Genomic DNA, 17,514 nt, shown 5'->3' with positions numbered 1-17,514 from the left:
CTTCTTCTATCAGCCGTTCTGCTGTAGACCCCCAGCACTCGTAGACATACGTGTCCCCTGCTCTCCCCTCCCTGTTTACACTGAGACCAAGATGATGCAGAAAACATTCTAGAAATCTCTGGAGTCCCCCTTTAAAGGGTTTTACCAGCTTGGACTGTTATGCATATGTGGATAGGGGATAACAATCTGACTGCTGGGAACCCCACCAATACAGGGAACAGGGGTCCCATTCTCACTACTTCAGGTTGCGTATATATCCTGCCCCTTTGTTCAATGCAATGTCTGATAGTATCAATCACAGACAGGACTCCCATTCTCACAATTGTGGGGGTCCTTTCCCCCCGTTATCAGTGGGGGGCCCGGCCTTGAGCCTCACCAGATCAGATTGCCACCTCCCATCCTGTGGATAGGGGAAAACAATCACATTTAGTACAACCCCCTTAAAGGGGTTGTCCGGAGGTTGAAAATCACAGCAGCTTTGTTCCATAAACAGGCAGCCCATGGTTTGTGCTGGTATTGCAGCTCAGCAGTGCAGAGATGAATAGAGCTGCGGCCAGTGTCACACGCGGCGTTTTTGATGCATTTCCGTTGCAATTATAAACGCATTGAAAACTTTTCAATTTTTCAAATGTTTGCGTTTTTAAAAACGTAATTCTTAAATTGTGGTAATTACATGCAGATGTGTCCCTTGGAATATGTAAAAACGCAGCGATCTTCTTCTCCGAGCGGTTTGAGCAAGTAATCACGTGCGTTTCCAAATGTTGGCTGCGTTTTCATTGCATTTTGGAACACATTACAGCAGCAGAGGAGAGGGGATTTGCCTCATTACATTGCTATGTACATTTGTAAGCGCAAATGGCTAATCACCTCTCCTCAGCTGTTGTATTGTGTTTTAAAACGCAACGTGTGACCGCGCCCTCAGGTACAATACACCTCTATGGCCTATTGGATAGGACCCGCTGCCATCCATAAATGCACTGGGCATCGTCTGGGTAGTGTCTCCCTGTGACATCTGCACGTATGTATAAGCCCGCATTAGGCTGCATTCAGACGGACGTGTGCCCGCTGTACCGTAGCACATGCCGGCGCCCTTCTCCATAGAGAAACATGATGCACGGCGCCGTATTCCCGGAGAAGATAGCCCATTGCCGGCCTATGGGGGATGTATATACAGCATATATATACACCAGCCGTATATACGTCTCCCAACGACCGTCTCAATGCAGCCATAGATTAATGTATCGCAGACATCTGTATTTGTGGTTGAATGTCCCATACACAGTATTTTAGGATGTAAGTGGAGATTTCGGCATTGACCATAAACCAACATGTCCCCCTCTCATCCCCAGGAAGCCATAAGAAAGGCAGCCGCAGGCGGAGGGTGGGTGGTTCATCTACCTGCTTTATTGAGGTTTCACCAGCAGTGACATAAATTACGTGACTCAGAGCCGAGAACAGAGACAAGAGCGCACTCACACTAAAGCTGCACTCACCATTCACACCCTCTGCACTCCCTCATAACAGCCAGCAGAGCGGCGACACTCCACCGCTCACCCTCTCTCTCCAGCGTGTAACGCCCTGCAGGTGGGACTAGCTGTTCATGGCTTATTGCTCTGCAGAGATTACGGGGGGCTCACACTACAATACACAGAAGCAGCAAACACAGAAGAGGGGGGACATTTAATAGGCGTGGTTGGACACAAACAGAGACTCTCCGGCTGCGGCTCCTGCTTGTCCGGATGGCACGTACTTGCCTTGGCAAGCCAAACTGTTGGCCTAAAAGCGGAAGAAAAAAAATAATATCAAATCCCACGTCTCCTACAATGCAGCAGAGTATCTCAGCTGTACAATCAGTTGCTGCAGCTTTGGATGTGACTGGAGTAGAAGGTAACGAGTATGACAGCTAGTGGCCAGGCATAGGTGTACATACCAGTGCGCGCTTTGTGTACTCCTCCTGAGCGTTCTTCACGTTCTCCTTCTTGCCCCCCCAGGCTTTGAGGGCAGAGGCCTGCAGGGCACGGCCATAGGAGAAGGTCAGGGGCCAGGGCTTGTGCAGGGGGCACTTGTTGATGGCGTTCAGGTGGACTGTGGCTTCCTCCTCACTCTGACCTCCTGACAGGAAGGTGATGCCTACAAGAAGAAGGGGCGTGAGTTACGGTCTTATTTGGGAACCTCATGGTGTCACCTCTGCCCCTTTCCTTACCGGATACTGCGGGGGGCACGGTGCGTCTCAGGGCGGTGACTGTGGCCATGGCGACCTCCTCGGGGCTGTACTTCTTGGAGCAGGCATGGCCGGGGGTCACCATGTTGGGCTTGAGCAGAGTGCCCTCCAGGTAGACGTGGTGGTCGCTGAGAGCTTTGTACACAGCAGCCAGGACCTACAATGATACCAGTGTCATATCACTGGCGCCTCCACCCCCGCCGCCCCCTCCGCCCGCAGACACTTACCTTCTCAGTGATGTACTGGCACCTCTTCAGATCATGTTCACCATCAGGGAGGACCTCAGGCTCCACAATGGGGACAATGCCGTTCTATAAGAAGGTGGTCATAAGTAAGAGGCCTCAGAGGAACCTTGTATTATTACTGCAGAGGTCAGAGTGGCGCTACCTGTTGGCAGATGCTGGCATAGCGGGCCAGTACGTTGGCATTCTCTAGTATGGAGAGGTGAGATGGGGTGTCGCTGGAGATCTTCAGCACACAGCGCCATTTGGCAAAGTCGGCGCCGTCCTTCTTGTACTGAGCGCAGCGCTCAGAGAGGCCGTCAAGACCTGCAAGCATGGCGGAAATTGGGTGAGAACAGGCAGTGGCACAATCATTAAAGGGCAAGGACAGTCTTATATAACACCCAAGCATAACCTTATCTCTAGGGTTATAACCAGGGGCATGCTGGTCACATGATACCCCTATGCTGTGCTGCTAGTACAGACCACCAGATATATAGGGTGCTAGACCTCACCCCTTACCCTGTGTTGTGGTTTCTCCATTGGTTCCGGCAAGAGGGACAACACCTTTGTCAACCTGAAGACAGAGAAGACAAGAACCATGAGTGAAAATGTGATGACCGCTAGATGGGGATACCCCAGCCGCATGGGCAGCACTTACCTTGATGCCTACGATGCCACCCTTGTCCTTGATAACTTTGGTGAATGGAGTGCCATCGTCAGTCTTGTGGTACAGAGTCTCGTGGAACAGGATGACGCCACCAATGCAGGGGTTAACTCTGTCGTCAGCGGTGAAGAGAAGCTGGCGGTAGAAGCGGCGGTTCTCCTCCGTGTTCTCTACTCCAATGGAGCTCAAACGTTTTGCAATACTTCCTGCAGGGAGCGGGCAGAGAGCGGGATGAGACAGAGCACTGAACAACCACAAGTAGTGACTAACCAATAGTGGTGGTGGGATCTAACCAGACCCATCCCCCGCCCGTATAGACTCCTCCCCCACTGGCGGGATCTGCTCTACTATTAGCTTTTTATACCCTGGTTTTTACAAAAAAAAGCCTTATAAAATTATGCAAATGTGCCTGAGGGCTCTGGTCTCCATAACTGTTATTGGAGCTTGGAGCCCCTGGGGCGCACACCAGTATGTCAGTACCAGAGGGGGGAGCGCACCCCAGTATGTCAGTACCAGAGGGGGGAGCGCACCCCAGTATGTCAGTACCAGAGGGGGGAGCGCACCCCAGTATGTCAGTACCAGAGGGGGGAGCGCACCCCAGTATGTCAGTACCAGAGGGGGGAGCGCACCCCAGTATGTCAGTACCAGAGGGGGGAGCGCACCCCAGTATGTCAGTACCAGAGGGGGGAGCACACCCCAGTATGTCAGTACCAGAGGGGGGAGCACACCCCAGTATGTCAGTACCAGAGGGGGGAGCGCACCCCAGTATGTCAGTACCAGAGGGGGGAGCGCACCCCAGTATGTCAGTACCAGAGGGGGGAGCGCACCCCAGTATGTCAGTACCAGAGGGGGGCGCACACCAGTATGTCAGTACCAGAGGGGGGAGCACACCCCAGTATGTCAGTACCAGAGGGGGGAGCACACCCCAGTATGTCAGTACCAGAGGGGGTAGCACACACCCCAGTATGTCAGTACCAGAGGGGGTAGCACACACCCCAGTATGTCAGTACCAGAGGGGGGAGCACACCCCAGTATGTCAGTACCAGAGGGGGGAGCACACACCAGTATGTCAGTACCAGAGGGGGGAGCACACACCCCAGTGTGTCAGTACCAGAGGGGGGAGCGCACCCCAGTATGTCAGTACCAGAGGGGGGAGCACACCCCAGTATGTCAGTACCAGAGGGGGGAGCACACCCCAGTATGTCAGTACCAGAGGGGGGAGCACACCCCAGTATGTCAGTACCAGAGGGGGGAGCAGCGCGCCCCAGTGTGTCAGGACCAGAGGGGGGGGGAGCGCACCCCAGTATGTCAGTACCAGAGGGAGGAGCGCACCCCAGTATGTCAGTACCAGAGGGGGGAGCGCACCCCACTATGTCAGTACCAGAGGGGGGAGCGCACCCCAGTATGTCAGTACCAGAGGGGGGAGCGCACCCCAGTATGTCAGTACCAGAGGGAGGAGCACACACCCCAGTATGTCAGTACCAGAGGGGGGAGCGCACCCCAGTATGTCAGTACCAGAGTGGGGAGCGCACCCCAGTATGTCAGTACCAGAGGGGGGAGCACACACCAGTATGTCAGTACCAGAGGGGGGAGCGCACCCCAGTATGTCAGGACCAGAGGGGGGGGGAGCGCACCCCAGTATGTCAGTACCAGAGGGAGGAGCGCACCCCAGTATGTCAGTACCAGAGGGAGGAGCACACCCCAGTATGTCAGTACCAGAGGGGGGGAGCGCACCCCAGTATGTCAGTACCAGAGGGGGGAGCGCACCCCAGTATGTCAGTACCAGAGGGAGGAGCGCACACCAGTATGTCAGTACCAGAGGGGGGAGCACACACCCCAGTATGTCAGTACCAGAGGGGGGAGCGCACCCCAGTATGTCAGTACCAGAGGGAGGAGCACACCCCAGTATGTCAGTACCAGAGGGAGGAGCACACCCCAGTATGTCAGTACCAGAGGGAGGAGCACACCCCAGTATGTCAGTACCAGAGGGAGGAGCACACACCAGTATGTCAGTACCAGAGGGGGGAGCGCACCCCAGTATGTCAGTACCAGAGGGGGGAGCAGCGCACCCCAGTATGTCAGTACCAGAGGGGGGAGCACACACCCCAGTATGTCAGTACCAGAGGGGGGAGCGCACCCCAGTATGTCAGTACCAGAGTGGGGAGCACACACCAGTATGTCAGTACCAGAGTGGGGAGCACACACCCCAGTATGTCAGTACCAGAGGGGGGAGCGCACCCCAGTATGTCAGTACCAGAGGGAGGAGCGCACACCAGTATGTCAGTACCAGAGTGGGGAGCACACCCCAGTATGTCAGTACCAGAGGGGGGAGCAGCGCACCCCAGTGTGTCAGTACCAGAGGGAGGAGCACACCCCAGTATGTCAGTACCAGAGGGAGGAGCACACCCCAGTATGTCAGTACCAGAGTGGGGAGCACACACCAGTATGTCAGTACTTGGTTTACAATCCTTCATCCTGATGGTAAATGTCCTTTAAAGAGCCTATTTAACCCCATCTACTCAGATTATTAACTGTGGATGGGGGTTAATAACTTTAGTGCTATCAGATTTTAAGATAACGGTCCAGGATCTGGACAAGTGCCAACTACTCCTGCAATGAATGGCACAAGGTAATTCTTCAATTCCAATATGGCCGGCATTTGTTGACAGTTGCTACAGCAATGGAATTAGCATTCACCCTGCATTAAGATGGTTGTCGGAGATAGGAAATACATAGCCGCCTTCTCCCTGAAACAGCGCCCCCATAGTCTGTGGGTTGTGTCAGTACTGCAGCGCAGACACTTACCTGTGGACTCATCCGCTGCCAGGATTCCCTTCCCGGTGGCGACGATCCGCTGTGCGATGTCATTGAGCTCCTTCTTCTGCTCAGCGGTCAGGGCGGGGTATTCGGTAGGCATGGTGCTGGTACTGTGGAGGCAGAGGACAGGTTGGGGGTGTCAGGTGATACTCTCAGAGGAACAGGCTCCAAATTCTTTACAGAACACACAGAAGCGCTGACGGGCTGCAGACTGTGCAGGGCAGGGCAGCAGACACACCTATACAGCAGCACCTGGCCCAGGCAGAGGGACTAATATTAACCCTCCCAGTGCCAGGATGCTGTGACCTCTGAGGTCATTCTGGTCAGTACTGCAGGAGACATGTGATTGGCTGTTATCTGTGCATTCCCCTCCCCCGCCTGCTCTGTGGGGGCTAAAAATAAAGCAGGAGATGCTGTGACAGCAGAGGAGACTTGGAGGGCAGCAGCCCAGCAGGGGTTAATGATGGCGCTCAGGGATGTGTCACATTCCGCTTCCTTTAATATTTCACGGAAATGATGAAGCAAGAAACTGAAAAGAAATGTTACAAGATCCTTCAGGCCCCGACCGGAAACGGAGGCAGAACAGAGCACAGCGCCGCCCGGCAAGGTGACACGGGACTGGTACAGCGCCGGCTGCCGTGCTTAACCCCTGCACTGCCAGGAATCCACAGCACGTCAGGCTTCCATCACTGCACAACAGTCAATGGTTCCTCCTGTCATATCAACAATGTATCAATGTTATGTAATATCATGTCACATAATACCCCCCCCCCCCCAATATCATGTCTCCTGCCCCTGCACTGTACACCACCATCCCATTCTACCTCCCCCATTATTCCCCCTGCCATAACCCATCCTGTACCTCCTCCTCTACCCCCTACCCTTCCTGCCCTACCCCATCCTCTACCCCTCCTGCCCTACCTCATCCTCTACCCCTCCTGCCCTACCTCATCCTCTACCCCTCCTGCCCTACCTCATCCTCTACCCCCTACCTCATCCTCTACCCCTCCTGCCCTACCTCATCCTCTACCCCCTACCTCATCCTCTACCCCTCCTGCCCTAACTCATCTTCTACCCCTCCTGCCATACCTCATCCTCTACCCCTCCTGCCCTACCTCATCCTTTACCCCTTCTGCGTACCTCATCCTCTACCCCTCCTGCCCTACCTCATCCTCTACCCCTCCTGCCCTACCTCATCCTCTACCCCCTACCTCATCCTCTACCCCTCCTGCCCTACCTCATCCTCTACCCCCTACCTCATCCTCTACCCCTCCTGCCCTAACTCATCTTCTACCCCTCCTGCCCTACCTCATCTTCTACCCCTCCTGCCCTACCCCATCCTCTACCCCTCCTGCCCTACCTCATCCTTTACCCCTTCTGCGTACCTCATCCTCTACCCCTCCTGCCCTAACTCATCCTCTACCCCTCCTGCCCTACCTCATCCTCTACCCCTCCTGCCCTACCTCATCCTCTACCCCTCCTGCCCTAACTCATCTTCTACCCCTCCTGCCCTAACTCATCCTCTACCCCTTCTGCGTACCTCATCCTCTACCCTACCTCATCCTCTACCCCCTACCTCATCCTTTACCCCTTCTGCGTACCTCATCCTCTACCCCCTACCTCATCCTCTATCCCCTCTGCCATACCTCATCCTCTACCCCCTCTGCCCTACCTCATCCTCTACCCCTCCTGCCCTACCTCATCCTCTACCCCTCCTGCCCTACCTCATCCTTTACCCCTCCTGCCCTAACTCATCTTCTACCCCTCCTGCCCTAACTCATCCTCTACCCCTTCTGCGTACCTCATCCTCTACCCTACCTCATCCTCTACCCCCTACCTCATCCTTTACCCCTTCTGCGTACCTCATCCTCTACCCCCTACCTCATCCTCTATCCCCTCTGCCATACCTCATCCTCTACCCCCTCTGCCCTACCTCATCCTCTACCCCTCACCTCATCCTCTACCCCCATCCCATCCTCTACCTACTGCCCCGCCTAGTCCTCTATCATCTGCCCTGCGTCATCCTCCTGCTGCCCCGGTGCGGTACCGCAGCTCTCACCTCTCTCCTGTTCTCCTGCGGACTGATACTCTGCGTTCTATCCCAGAGCTTCATGTAGCGAGCTGGGGGGCGGGGCTAGCTCTTAAAGGGCCACACACAGACACACCCCCGCTACACAGAGCCCCATTGTATGCAGAGCCTGAAGGTCATCTGCGGATGTGTGTGATGAGGGCTCATTCATCAGGGCTGGCTGAGACTTGTAGTCCTACAGACTAATGACATCTTATATATGTCATGTGACATGGAAGCCAGACACATGATACATACATGGAGCTGTGATGACGTCAGACAGACGTGACCCAAGTCACAGCCCGAGCCCTGATGCAACCTGCAGTCATCTCAGCCCCTAACCCCATATCCTTCCGGGATCAGTCTTCTCAACCTGCAGAGCATCTCACCAGGCAGACTGTATTACTGCAGAGCATCTCACCAGGCACACTGTATTACTGCAGAGCATCTCACCAAGCAAACTGTATTACTGCAGAGCATCTCACCAGGCACACTGTATTACTGCAGAGCATCTCACCAGGCAAACTGTATTACTGCAGAGCATCTCGCCAGGCACACTGTATTACTGCAGAGCATCTCACCAGGCACACTGTATTACTGCAGAGCATCTCACCAGGCACACTGTATTACTGCAGAGCATCTCACAGACACACTGTATTACTGCAGAGCATCTCATCATACAGACTATTACTGCAGCCCCACTAGTAAGCAGCTGTGGCTTATATGATAAATATTATTATAGTTTGTCCTAATATAGGAATAATTAAAAAGAATTTCCAGTCTGCGTTGGCCGGGAATCGAACCCGGGTCAACTGCTTGGAAGGCAGCTATGCTCACCACTATACCACCAACGCTTGGGTGAGGGCTGCACAGCACTGACATCCTGAGGATTTCCTCTAACACCTTGTTCTGAGGACAGAAGAAGTAGATCCAGGGAGGTGACCCCTGGGTGTAAGAGGTCAGAGGTTATCAGTGTGACCCCATAGCCAGGTCACTGACTGGACTAGCAATGTGACAACTGCAGCTCTGGTCACCTGTTTGGTTGTCACTCACACAAGAAAACTCAATTGTCAGACCAGAATTCCTCTCCTACAGACATTGCCATTCCTGGAGGCGCCATGTAACCCCCCCCTGCCCTCAGTCACAGGTCACCGGGATGTGATGATACCTGGGGAAGGGGGGGGGGCAGTATTTGAGCAGCTGTCGGGTGACAGATACTGAGCTCCCATCCCCAAGACCCAGAAATAGCCGTGACCTTTACAGATCATGGCAGCTGACAGCCGGGGTCATCCGCTGTGACGGGTTATGTGCTACATTGTATACAGGTTGTCACTATACATTGTATCTATCACTATACATTATATCTATCACTGTACATTGTATCCAAGATGTCACTATACATTATATCTATCACTGTACATTGTATCCAGGCTGTCACTATACATTATATCTATCACTATACATTGTATCTATCACTATACATTATATCTATCACTATACATTGTATCTATCACTGTACATTGTATCCAGGCTGTCACTATACATTGTATCTATCACTATACATTATATCTATCACTATACATTGTATCTATCACTATACATTATATCTATCACTATACATTGTATCTATCACTGTACATTGTATCCAGGCTGTCACTATACATTGTATCTATCACTGTACATTATATCTATCACTATACATTGTATCTATCACTGTACATTGTATCCAGGCTGTCACTATACATTATATCTATCACTATACATTGTATCTATCACTATACATTATATCTATCACTATACATTGTATCTATCACTGTACATTGTATCCAGGCTGTCACTATACATTATATCTATCACTATACATTGTATCTATCACTATACATTATATCTATCACTATACATTGTATCTATCACTGTACATTGTATCCAGGCTGTCACTATACATTGTATCTATCACTGTACATTATATCTATCACTATACATTATATCTATCACTGTACATTGTATCTATCACTATACATTATATCTATCACTATACATTATATCTATCACTATACATTGTATCTATCACTATACATTGTATCTATCACTATACATTATATCTATCACTATACATTGTATCTATCACTGTACATTGTATCCAGGCTGTCACTATACATTGTATCTATCACTATACATTATATCTATCACTATACATTGTATCTATTACTGTACATTGTATCCAGGCTGTCACTATACATTATATCTATCACTGTACATTGTATCTGTCACTATACATTATATCTATCACTATACATTATATCTATCACTATACATTGTATCTATCACTATACATTATATCTATCACTATACATTATATCTATCACTATACATTGTATCTATCACTGTACATTGTATCCAGGCTGTCACTATACATTGTATCTATCACTATACATTGTATCTATCACTGTACATTGTATCCAGGCTGTCACTATACATTGTATCTATCACTATACATTATATCTATCACTATACATTGTATCTATCACTGTACATTGTATCCAGGCTGTCACTATACATTGTATCTGTCACTATACATTATATCTATCACTATAAATTGTATCTATCACTGTACATTGTATCTATCACTGTACATTGTATCTGTCACTATACATTATATCTATCACTGTACATTGTATATATCACTATACATTGTATCTATCACTGTACATTGTATCTGTCACTATACATTGTATCTGTCACTATACATTATATCTATCACTATAAATTGTATCTATCACTGTACATTGTATCTATCACTGTACATTGTATCTGTCACTATACATTATATCTATCACTGTACATTGTATCTATCACTGTACATTGTATCCAGGCTGTCACTATACATTGTATCTATCACTGTACATTGTATCTATCACTGCACATTGTATCTATCACTGTACATTGTATCTATCACTATACATTGTATCTGTCACTATACATTATATCTATCACTGTACATTGTATCTGTCACTATACATTATATCTATCACTGTACATTGTATCTATCACTGTACATTGTATCCAGGCTGTCACTATACATTGTATCTATCACTGTACATTGTATCTATCACTGCACATTGTATCTATCACTGTACATTATATCTATCACTGTACATTGTATCTATCACTGTACATTGTATCTGTCACTATACATTATATCTATCACTGTACATTGTATCTATCACTGTACATTGTATCTATCACTGTACATTGTATCTGTCACTATACATTGTATCTATCACTGTACATTGTATCCAGGCTGTCACTATACATTATATCTATCACTATACATTGTATCTATCACTATACATTATATCTATCACTATACATTGTATCTATCACTGTACATTGTATCTGTCACTATACATTGTATCTATCACTGTACATTGTATCTATCACTATACATTGTATCTGTCACTATACATTATATCTATCACTGTACATTGTATCTATCACTGTACATTGTATCTGTCACTATACATTATATCTATCACTGTACATTGTATCTATCACTGTACATTGTATCTATCACTGTACATTGTATCTGTCACTATACATTGTATCTGTCACTATACATTATATCTATCACTGTACATTGTATCTATCACTGTACATTGTATCTGTCACTATACATTATATCTATCACTGTACATTGTATCTATCACTGTACATTGTATCTATCACTGTACATTGTATCTGTCACTATACATTGTATCTATCACTATACATTGTATCTATCACTGTACATTGTATCTATCACTATACATTGTATCTGTCACTATACATTGTATCTATCACTGTACATTGTATATATCACTATACATTGTATCTGTCACTATACATCGGGGGAGATGTATTAATATGTCGGTCAGTGCAGGGTAGAAGTAGACAGATCTCTGCTGTAATCCCTGTGTCTGATGCCGATGATTAATCTGGTGCAGTATGATTTAGGCAGCATTCACACGACTGTAGGGGGGATGTATTTATGGCCGTAAGCTCGCAGCCGTACATACGTCCCCATAGGCTGGCAGTGGGCGCACGGAGCGATACAGTGCACCACACATGCGGCACCATATCGCTCTGTACATGGGAAAACATTAGGATGTGCCCTATCTTTTCCCATGTTACGGCGCCGTGCGCAGAGGATCCCTATGGGGAGGGGCATACATTGGCCTTAGACTGGTGACTTGTACTTTGCACCTCATTTTAGTTGGTTTAGTTTGATGTGCAACAATATTGAATTTTCTGGCACATACACACCCCCTTTTACCGAGGCGCTGTCCCTGTTTGTTGTGGTCGGAAAACAGCCCAAAATGAATGTAAAAACTTCATTAAATATGGTGCACAGCATCTCAGCTGCAAATGACTCCAGATTTCTGGCATAGGCGGATAAATCTCCTCCATGGTATCCGGGTACATTGTCACTCCATAGGGGAACAACCATGCAGGACCATGACAATGAGGGTCCAGCAGATTGGGAGTTGTTAGAGGACCCTCCTCTGTCACCCTGTGCTGTGGGTGGAGATGAGCACAAGGCCCTCGGGGGATTTGGAAGGAGACAATAAGAGAAGTCTGGGCACGTCTCGCACTTTTGTGCTACCGGATTAAGCAGTAAAATCAGGAATTTGCCAGTCTGTGGGATTACAGAGAAGCGGGGGGCTTGGACAGAGCCCCCCAGCTCTCATAGTAACAAGCAGAGAGGGGGATGTCCTGCAGTTACACGTCAGCTGCGGCGGTGTCTGGGGGTCTGCTGGGGTATTACGGTAATGATGAGTAATTACGGTAACCAGGCGCTGCTGTCACGTACCACACGCGCTCACAGGCCGAGGGGGGAGGAAGGAGGCAGATGGGGGGCATATACCAGGGGGGCAGGTTACACCCCGGGCACGCACCCAACCAGATAGCAGGGAGCAGTGTAAACACAGGGCATAGAAATGGGCAAGTGTGCTAACAATCCACCCGGCAGCCGCTGACGCAGCACTTTCTATGGAATCATTAACCCCTCAGTGCCTGCTCCTTCTATAAACAGGGATTAGAGGGGTTAGATAATTACACGGTTCATGTGACGCTAAGCAGACGCCAGCTGTACCCCCGCGGGCACTAAGCAGGACAAGGGGCGTCCACATTATTTGACCAATAAATCAGAGCATCAACGAGTTATACAGATTATTCCGCCACAAAAAAATTACATTATCCGCTTCTGGGAAAGCTGGGTGATCACCATTATGGCCACCATGGAAGCGTCACATGGAAGCACAGCGACAGATCTCCTGTTCTCAGCCTGTCTCATACAATAGGAGATGCAGAGACGGTTGTAGGAGTAATAACCCAGCTTTCCCAGGTTTCAGGGCACACAGAACCATTCATCAAGCAAGGTTAAAAAAAGGTGTCCCCTGAAAGCTGAAAATATTGGGGGAGGTTTATCACGCCATATGTGCCAGAAAACAGGGGGACACGCTGTGATTTAGTCACAATTCCCGGCATGGAGCTACTCTGCCCTTTCACCAATTGGGTGGGGAAGGGGCGATGCAGGAGACACAGTGGGCCAGGGGCGCCTACCACCCACGCACAAGCTATGGAGCAGGTGATAGGCCGGACCTGGTGTAGAACTGAGCCGGACGCACAATGCTGATTGGTCCGGGGGGTTTGAAACATACGTTGGGGCATCATGCACCCCCCAAAACATTTTTCTAGTTAGCTAATAAAGGTGTCATCCTTTTTTTACATAAAAGTATTTAACATGACAAATATAATATATATATTTTTTTTTGAGCAAAGAAATTAATTTGTAGATAGATAGATAGGAGATAGATAGGAGATAGATAGATAGATAGATAGATAGGAGATAGATAGATAGATAGATAGATAGGAGATAGATAGATAGATAGGAGATAGATAGGAGATAGATAGATAGATAGATAGATAGGAGATAGATAGATAGATAGATAGATAGGAGATAGATAGGAGATAGATAGATAGATAGATAGATAGATAGATAGATAGATAGATAGGAGATAGATAGGAGATAGATAGATAGATAGATAGATAGATAGATAGATAGGAGATAGATAGATAGATAGATAGATAGATAGATAGATAGGAGATAGATAGATAGATAGATAGATAGATAGATAGATAGATAGGAGATAGATAGGAGATAGATAGATAGATAGATAGATAGATAGGAGATAGATAGATAGGAGATAGATAGATAGATAGGAGATAGATAGATAGATAGATAGATAGATAGATAGATAGATAGATAGATAGGAGATAGATAGATAGATAGATAGGAGATAGATAGATAGGAGATAGATAGGAGATAGATAGATAGATAGATAGATAGGAGATAGATAGATATTAGATAGATAGATATGAGATAGATAGATAGATAGGAGATAGATAGGAGATAGATAGATAGATAGATAGATAGGAGATAGATAGATAGATATTAGATAGATAGATATGAGATAGATAGATAGATAGGAGATAGATAGATAGGAGATAGATAGGAGATAGATAGATAGGAGATAGATAGATAGATAGGAGATAGATAGGAGATAGATAGATAGATAGATAGATAGATAGATAGATAGGAGATAGATAGATAGATAGATAGATAGATAGCAGGCACTGGCTATATACAAGGGGGCAGTCACTGGTTATATACTATGGGGCTGCTGGCTATATACAAGGGGGCAGTCACTGGTTATATACTATGGGGCTGCTGGCTATATACAAGGGGGCAGGCACTGGCTGTATACAAGGGGGCAGTCACTGGCTATATACTATGGGGCTGCTGGCTATATACAAGGGGGCAGGCACTGGCTATACACTAGGGGCTGCTGGATATATACAAGGGGCAGGTACTGGCTATATACTAGGGGCTGCTGGCTATATACAAGGGGGCAGGTACTGGCTATATACTAGGGGCTGCTGGATATATACAAGGGGCAGGTACTGGCTATATACTAGGGGCTGCTGGCTATATACAAGGGGGCAGGTACTGGCTATATACTAGGGGCTGCTGGATATATACAAGGGGCAGGTACTGGCTATATACTAGGGGCTGCTGGCTATATACAAGGGGGCAGGTACTGGCTATACACTAGGGGCTGCTGGATATATACAAGGGGCAGGTACTGGCTATATACTAGGGGCTGCTGGCTATATACAAGGGGGCAGGTACTGGCTATACACTAGGGGCTGCTGGATATATACAAGGGGCAGGTACTGGCTATATACTAGGGGCTGCTGGCTATATACAAGGGGGCAGGCACTGGCAATACACTAGGGGCTGCTGGATATATTTACTATTGTTTTGCATATAAAAAATCATTGAAAATAATTGTGGAGACGCTCCAGTATCTGCCGGTTGCAGGAAATTGCAAAAAAACTTCCTCATTGGTAGAAAATGTGACATAAAAAGGCAGAATCATTTAGACAAAATCCTGGCTCTGAAGTATCTATAGGATCTGCCCCTGACTATGTATAGGATCTGCCCCTGACTATGTACAGGATCTGCCCCTGACTATGTACAGGATCTGCCCCTGACTATGTATAGGATCTGCCCCTGACTATGTACAGGATCTGCCCCTGACTATGTACAGGATCTGCCCCTGACTATGTATAGGATCTGCCCCTGACTATGTACAGGATCTGCCCCTGACTATGTATAGGATCTGCCCCTGACTATGTACAGGATCTGCCCCTGACTATGTATAGGATCTGCCCCTGACTATGTACAGGATCTGCCCCTGACTATGTACAGGATCTGCCCCTGACTATGTATAGGATCTGCCCCTGACTATGTACAGGATCTGCCCCTGACTATGTATAGGATCTGCCCCTGACTATGTACAGGATCTGCCCCTGACTATGTACAGGATCTGCCCCTGACTATGTACAGGATCTGCCCCTGACTATGTATAGGATCTGCCCCTGACTATGTACAGGATCTGCCCCTGACTATGTATAGGATCTGCCCCTGACTATGTACAGGATCTGCCCCTGACTATGTACAGGATCTGCCCCTGACTATGTATAGGATCTGCCCCTGACTATGTACAGGATCTGCCCCTGACTATGTACAGGATCTGCCCCTGACTATGTATAGGATCTGCCCCTGACTATGTACAGGATCTGCCCCTGACTAGTGATGATGTACAGGATCTGCCCCTGACTATGTATAGGATCTGCCCCTGACTATGTACAGGATCTGCCCCTGACTATGTATAGGATCTGCCCCTGACTATGTACAGGATCTGCCCCTGACTATGTATAGGATCTGCCCCTGACTATGTACAGGATCTGCCCCTGACTATGTACAGGATCTGCCCCTGACTATGTATAGGATCTGCCCCTGACTATGTACAGGATCTGCCCCTGACTATGTACAGGATCTGCCCCTGACTATGTATAGGATCTGCCCCTGACTATGTACAGGATCTGCCCCTGACTATGTATAGGATCTGCCCCTGACTATGTACAGGATCTGCCCCTGACTATGTATAGGATCTGCCCCTGACTATGTACAGGATCTGCCCCTGACTATGTACAGGATCTGCCCCTGACTATGTATAGGATCTGCCCCTGACTATGTACAGGATCTGCCCCTGACTATGTATAGGATCTGCCCCTGACTATGTACAGGATCTGCCCCTGACTATGTACAGGATCTGCCCCTGACTATGTACAGGATCTGCCCCTGACTATGTATAGGATCTGCCCCTGACTATGTACAGGATCTGCCCCTGACTATGTATAGGATCTGCCCCTGACTATGTACAGGATCTGCCCCTGACTATGTACAGGATCTGCCCCTGACTATGTATAGGATCTGCCCCTGACTATGTACAGGATCTGCCCCGGGCGTCTTACCTGGTGCGGTGAGTAGCCGGCGGTAGTCAGTGACTCAGCTCTGAGTGCCCGGACTCTGTGCCCCGGCTGCTTTATAAAGCCCTGGCTCGGAGGGTTTGTCTCTGACCTTCAGGGAGAACCTTTGACCTTTTCCCACCCGTGTAAATATAGCCTGCGTGTCCTCGGCATGTGTAACCGGAGAGACGGTGACATTCACAGGACACGCTGGCATAGCCCTCAAGGTGAAGAAAGACTCATCCCTCTCTGCCCCTTCACCCTGTAATAAAGGGCATGGGACCCCTACTATGAGTCACAGGGTCCTCAGTCCTACCGGATAATGGGGTGCCCTATCCATGAAGAGCTTAGAGGGTCCCCTAGATTATACTGTGATCTGTGTGGCATCTAAACACAGGCGCAGTCCTCTCCATACAGCGCTACCACCACACACACCGCCATATTGCTTCAGAACGTTAGTAGCAGTGGCGTAACAAGACGCCAGGGGGCTCCGGTGCAAACTTAGAACCGGGCCCCCCTGTACCTGAACCCTCACTGCATCCTGCATGTTATACTTTAGAGTACACATATACCATATATACACACATACACTATATATACATAA

General features: G+C 48.4%; 1 protein-coding gene across 2 annotated transcripts; it reads right to left on the bottom strand.

Annotated features, from left to right (window-relative positions):
• Positions 1–1,382: 1,382 nt before the first annotated feature.
• ALDOA (aldolase, fructose-bisphosphate A) lies at positions 1,383–17,071 on the bottom strand. Of its 2 annotated transcripts, none has more exons than XM_072119516.1 (9): positions 16,917–17,071; positions 5,915–6,036; positions 3,104–3,315; positions 2,965–3,019; positions 2,609–2,769; positions 2,449–2,532; positions 2,204–2,378; positions 1,931–2,130; positions 1,383–1,776 (listed from the first exon to the last, which is right to left on the bottom strand). In XM_072119516.1, the coding sequence occupies exons 2-9, from the start codon at positions 6,024–6,026 to the stop codon at positions 1,681–1,683; spliced, it is 1,095 nt and encodes a 364-aa protein (XP_071975617.1). In that variant the 5' UTR covers positions 6,027–6,036; positions 16,917–17,071; the 3' UTR covers positions 1,383–1,680. The 2 variants fall into 2 exon arrangements, with proteins under 2 accessions (XP_071975617.1, XP_071975618.1); XM_072119517.1 differs by lacking the exon at positions 16,917–17,071 and adding an exon at positions 7,986–8,106.
• Between the last annotated feature and the right edge of the window lie 443 nt (positions 17,072–17,514).

This window comes from Engystomops pustulosus, chromosome 8 (genome assembly GCF_040894005.1).
Source record: "Engystomops pustulosus chromosome 8, aEngPut4.maternal, whole genome shotgun sequence".
Classification (NCBI taxonomy): Eukaryota; Metazoa; Chordata; class Amphibia; order Anura; family Leptodactylidae; genus Engystomops; species Engystomops pustulosus.
The sequence above is the reverse complement of the archived record's forward strand: the minus strand, read 5'-3'. Positions and strand labels throughout refer to the sequence as shown.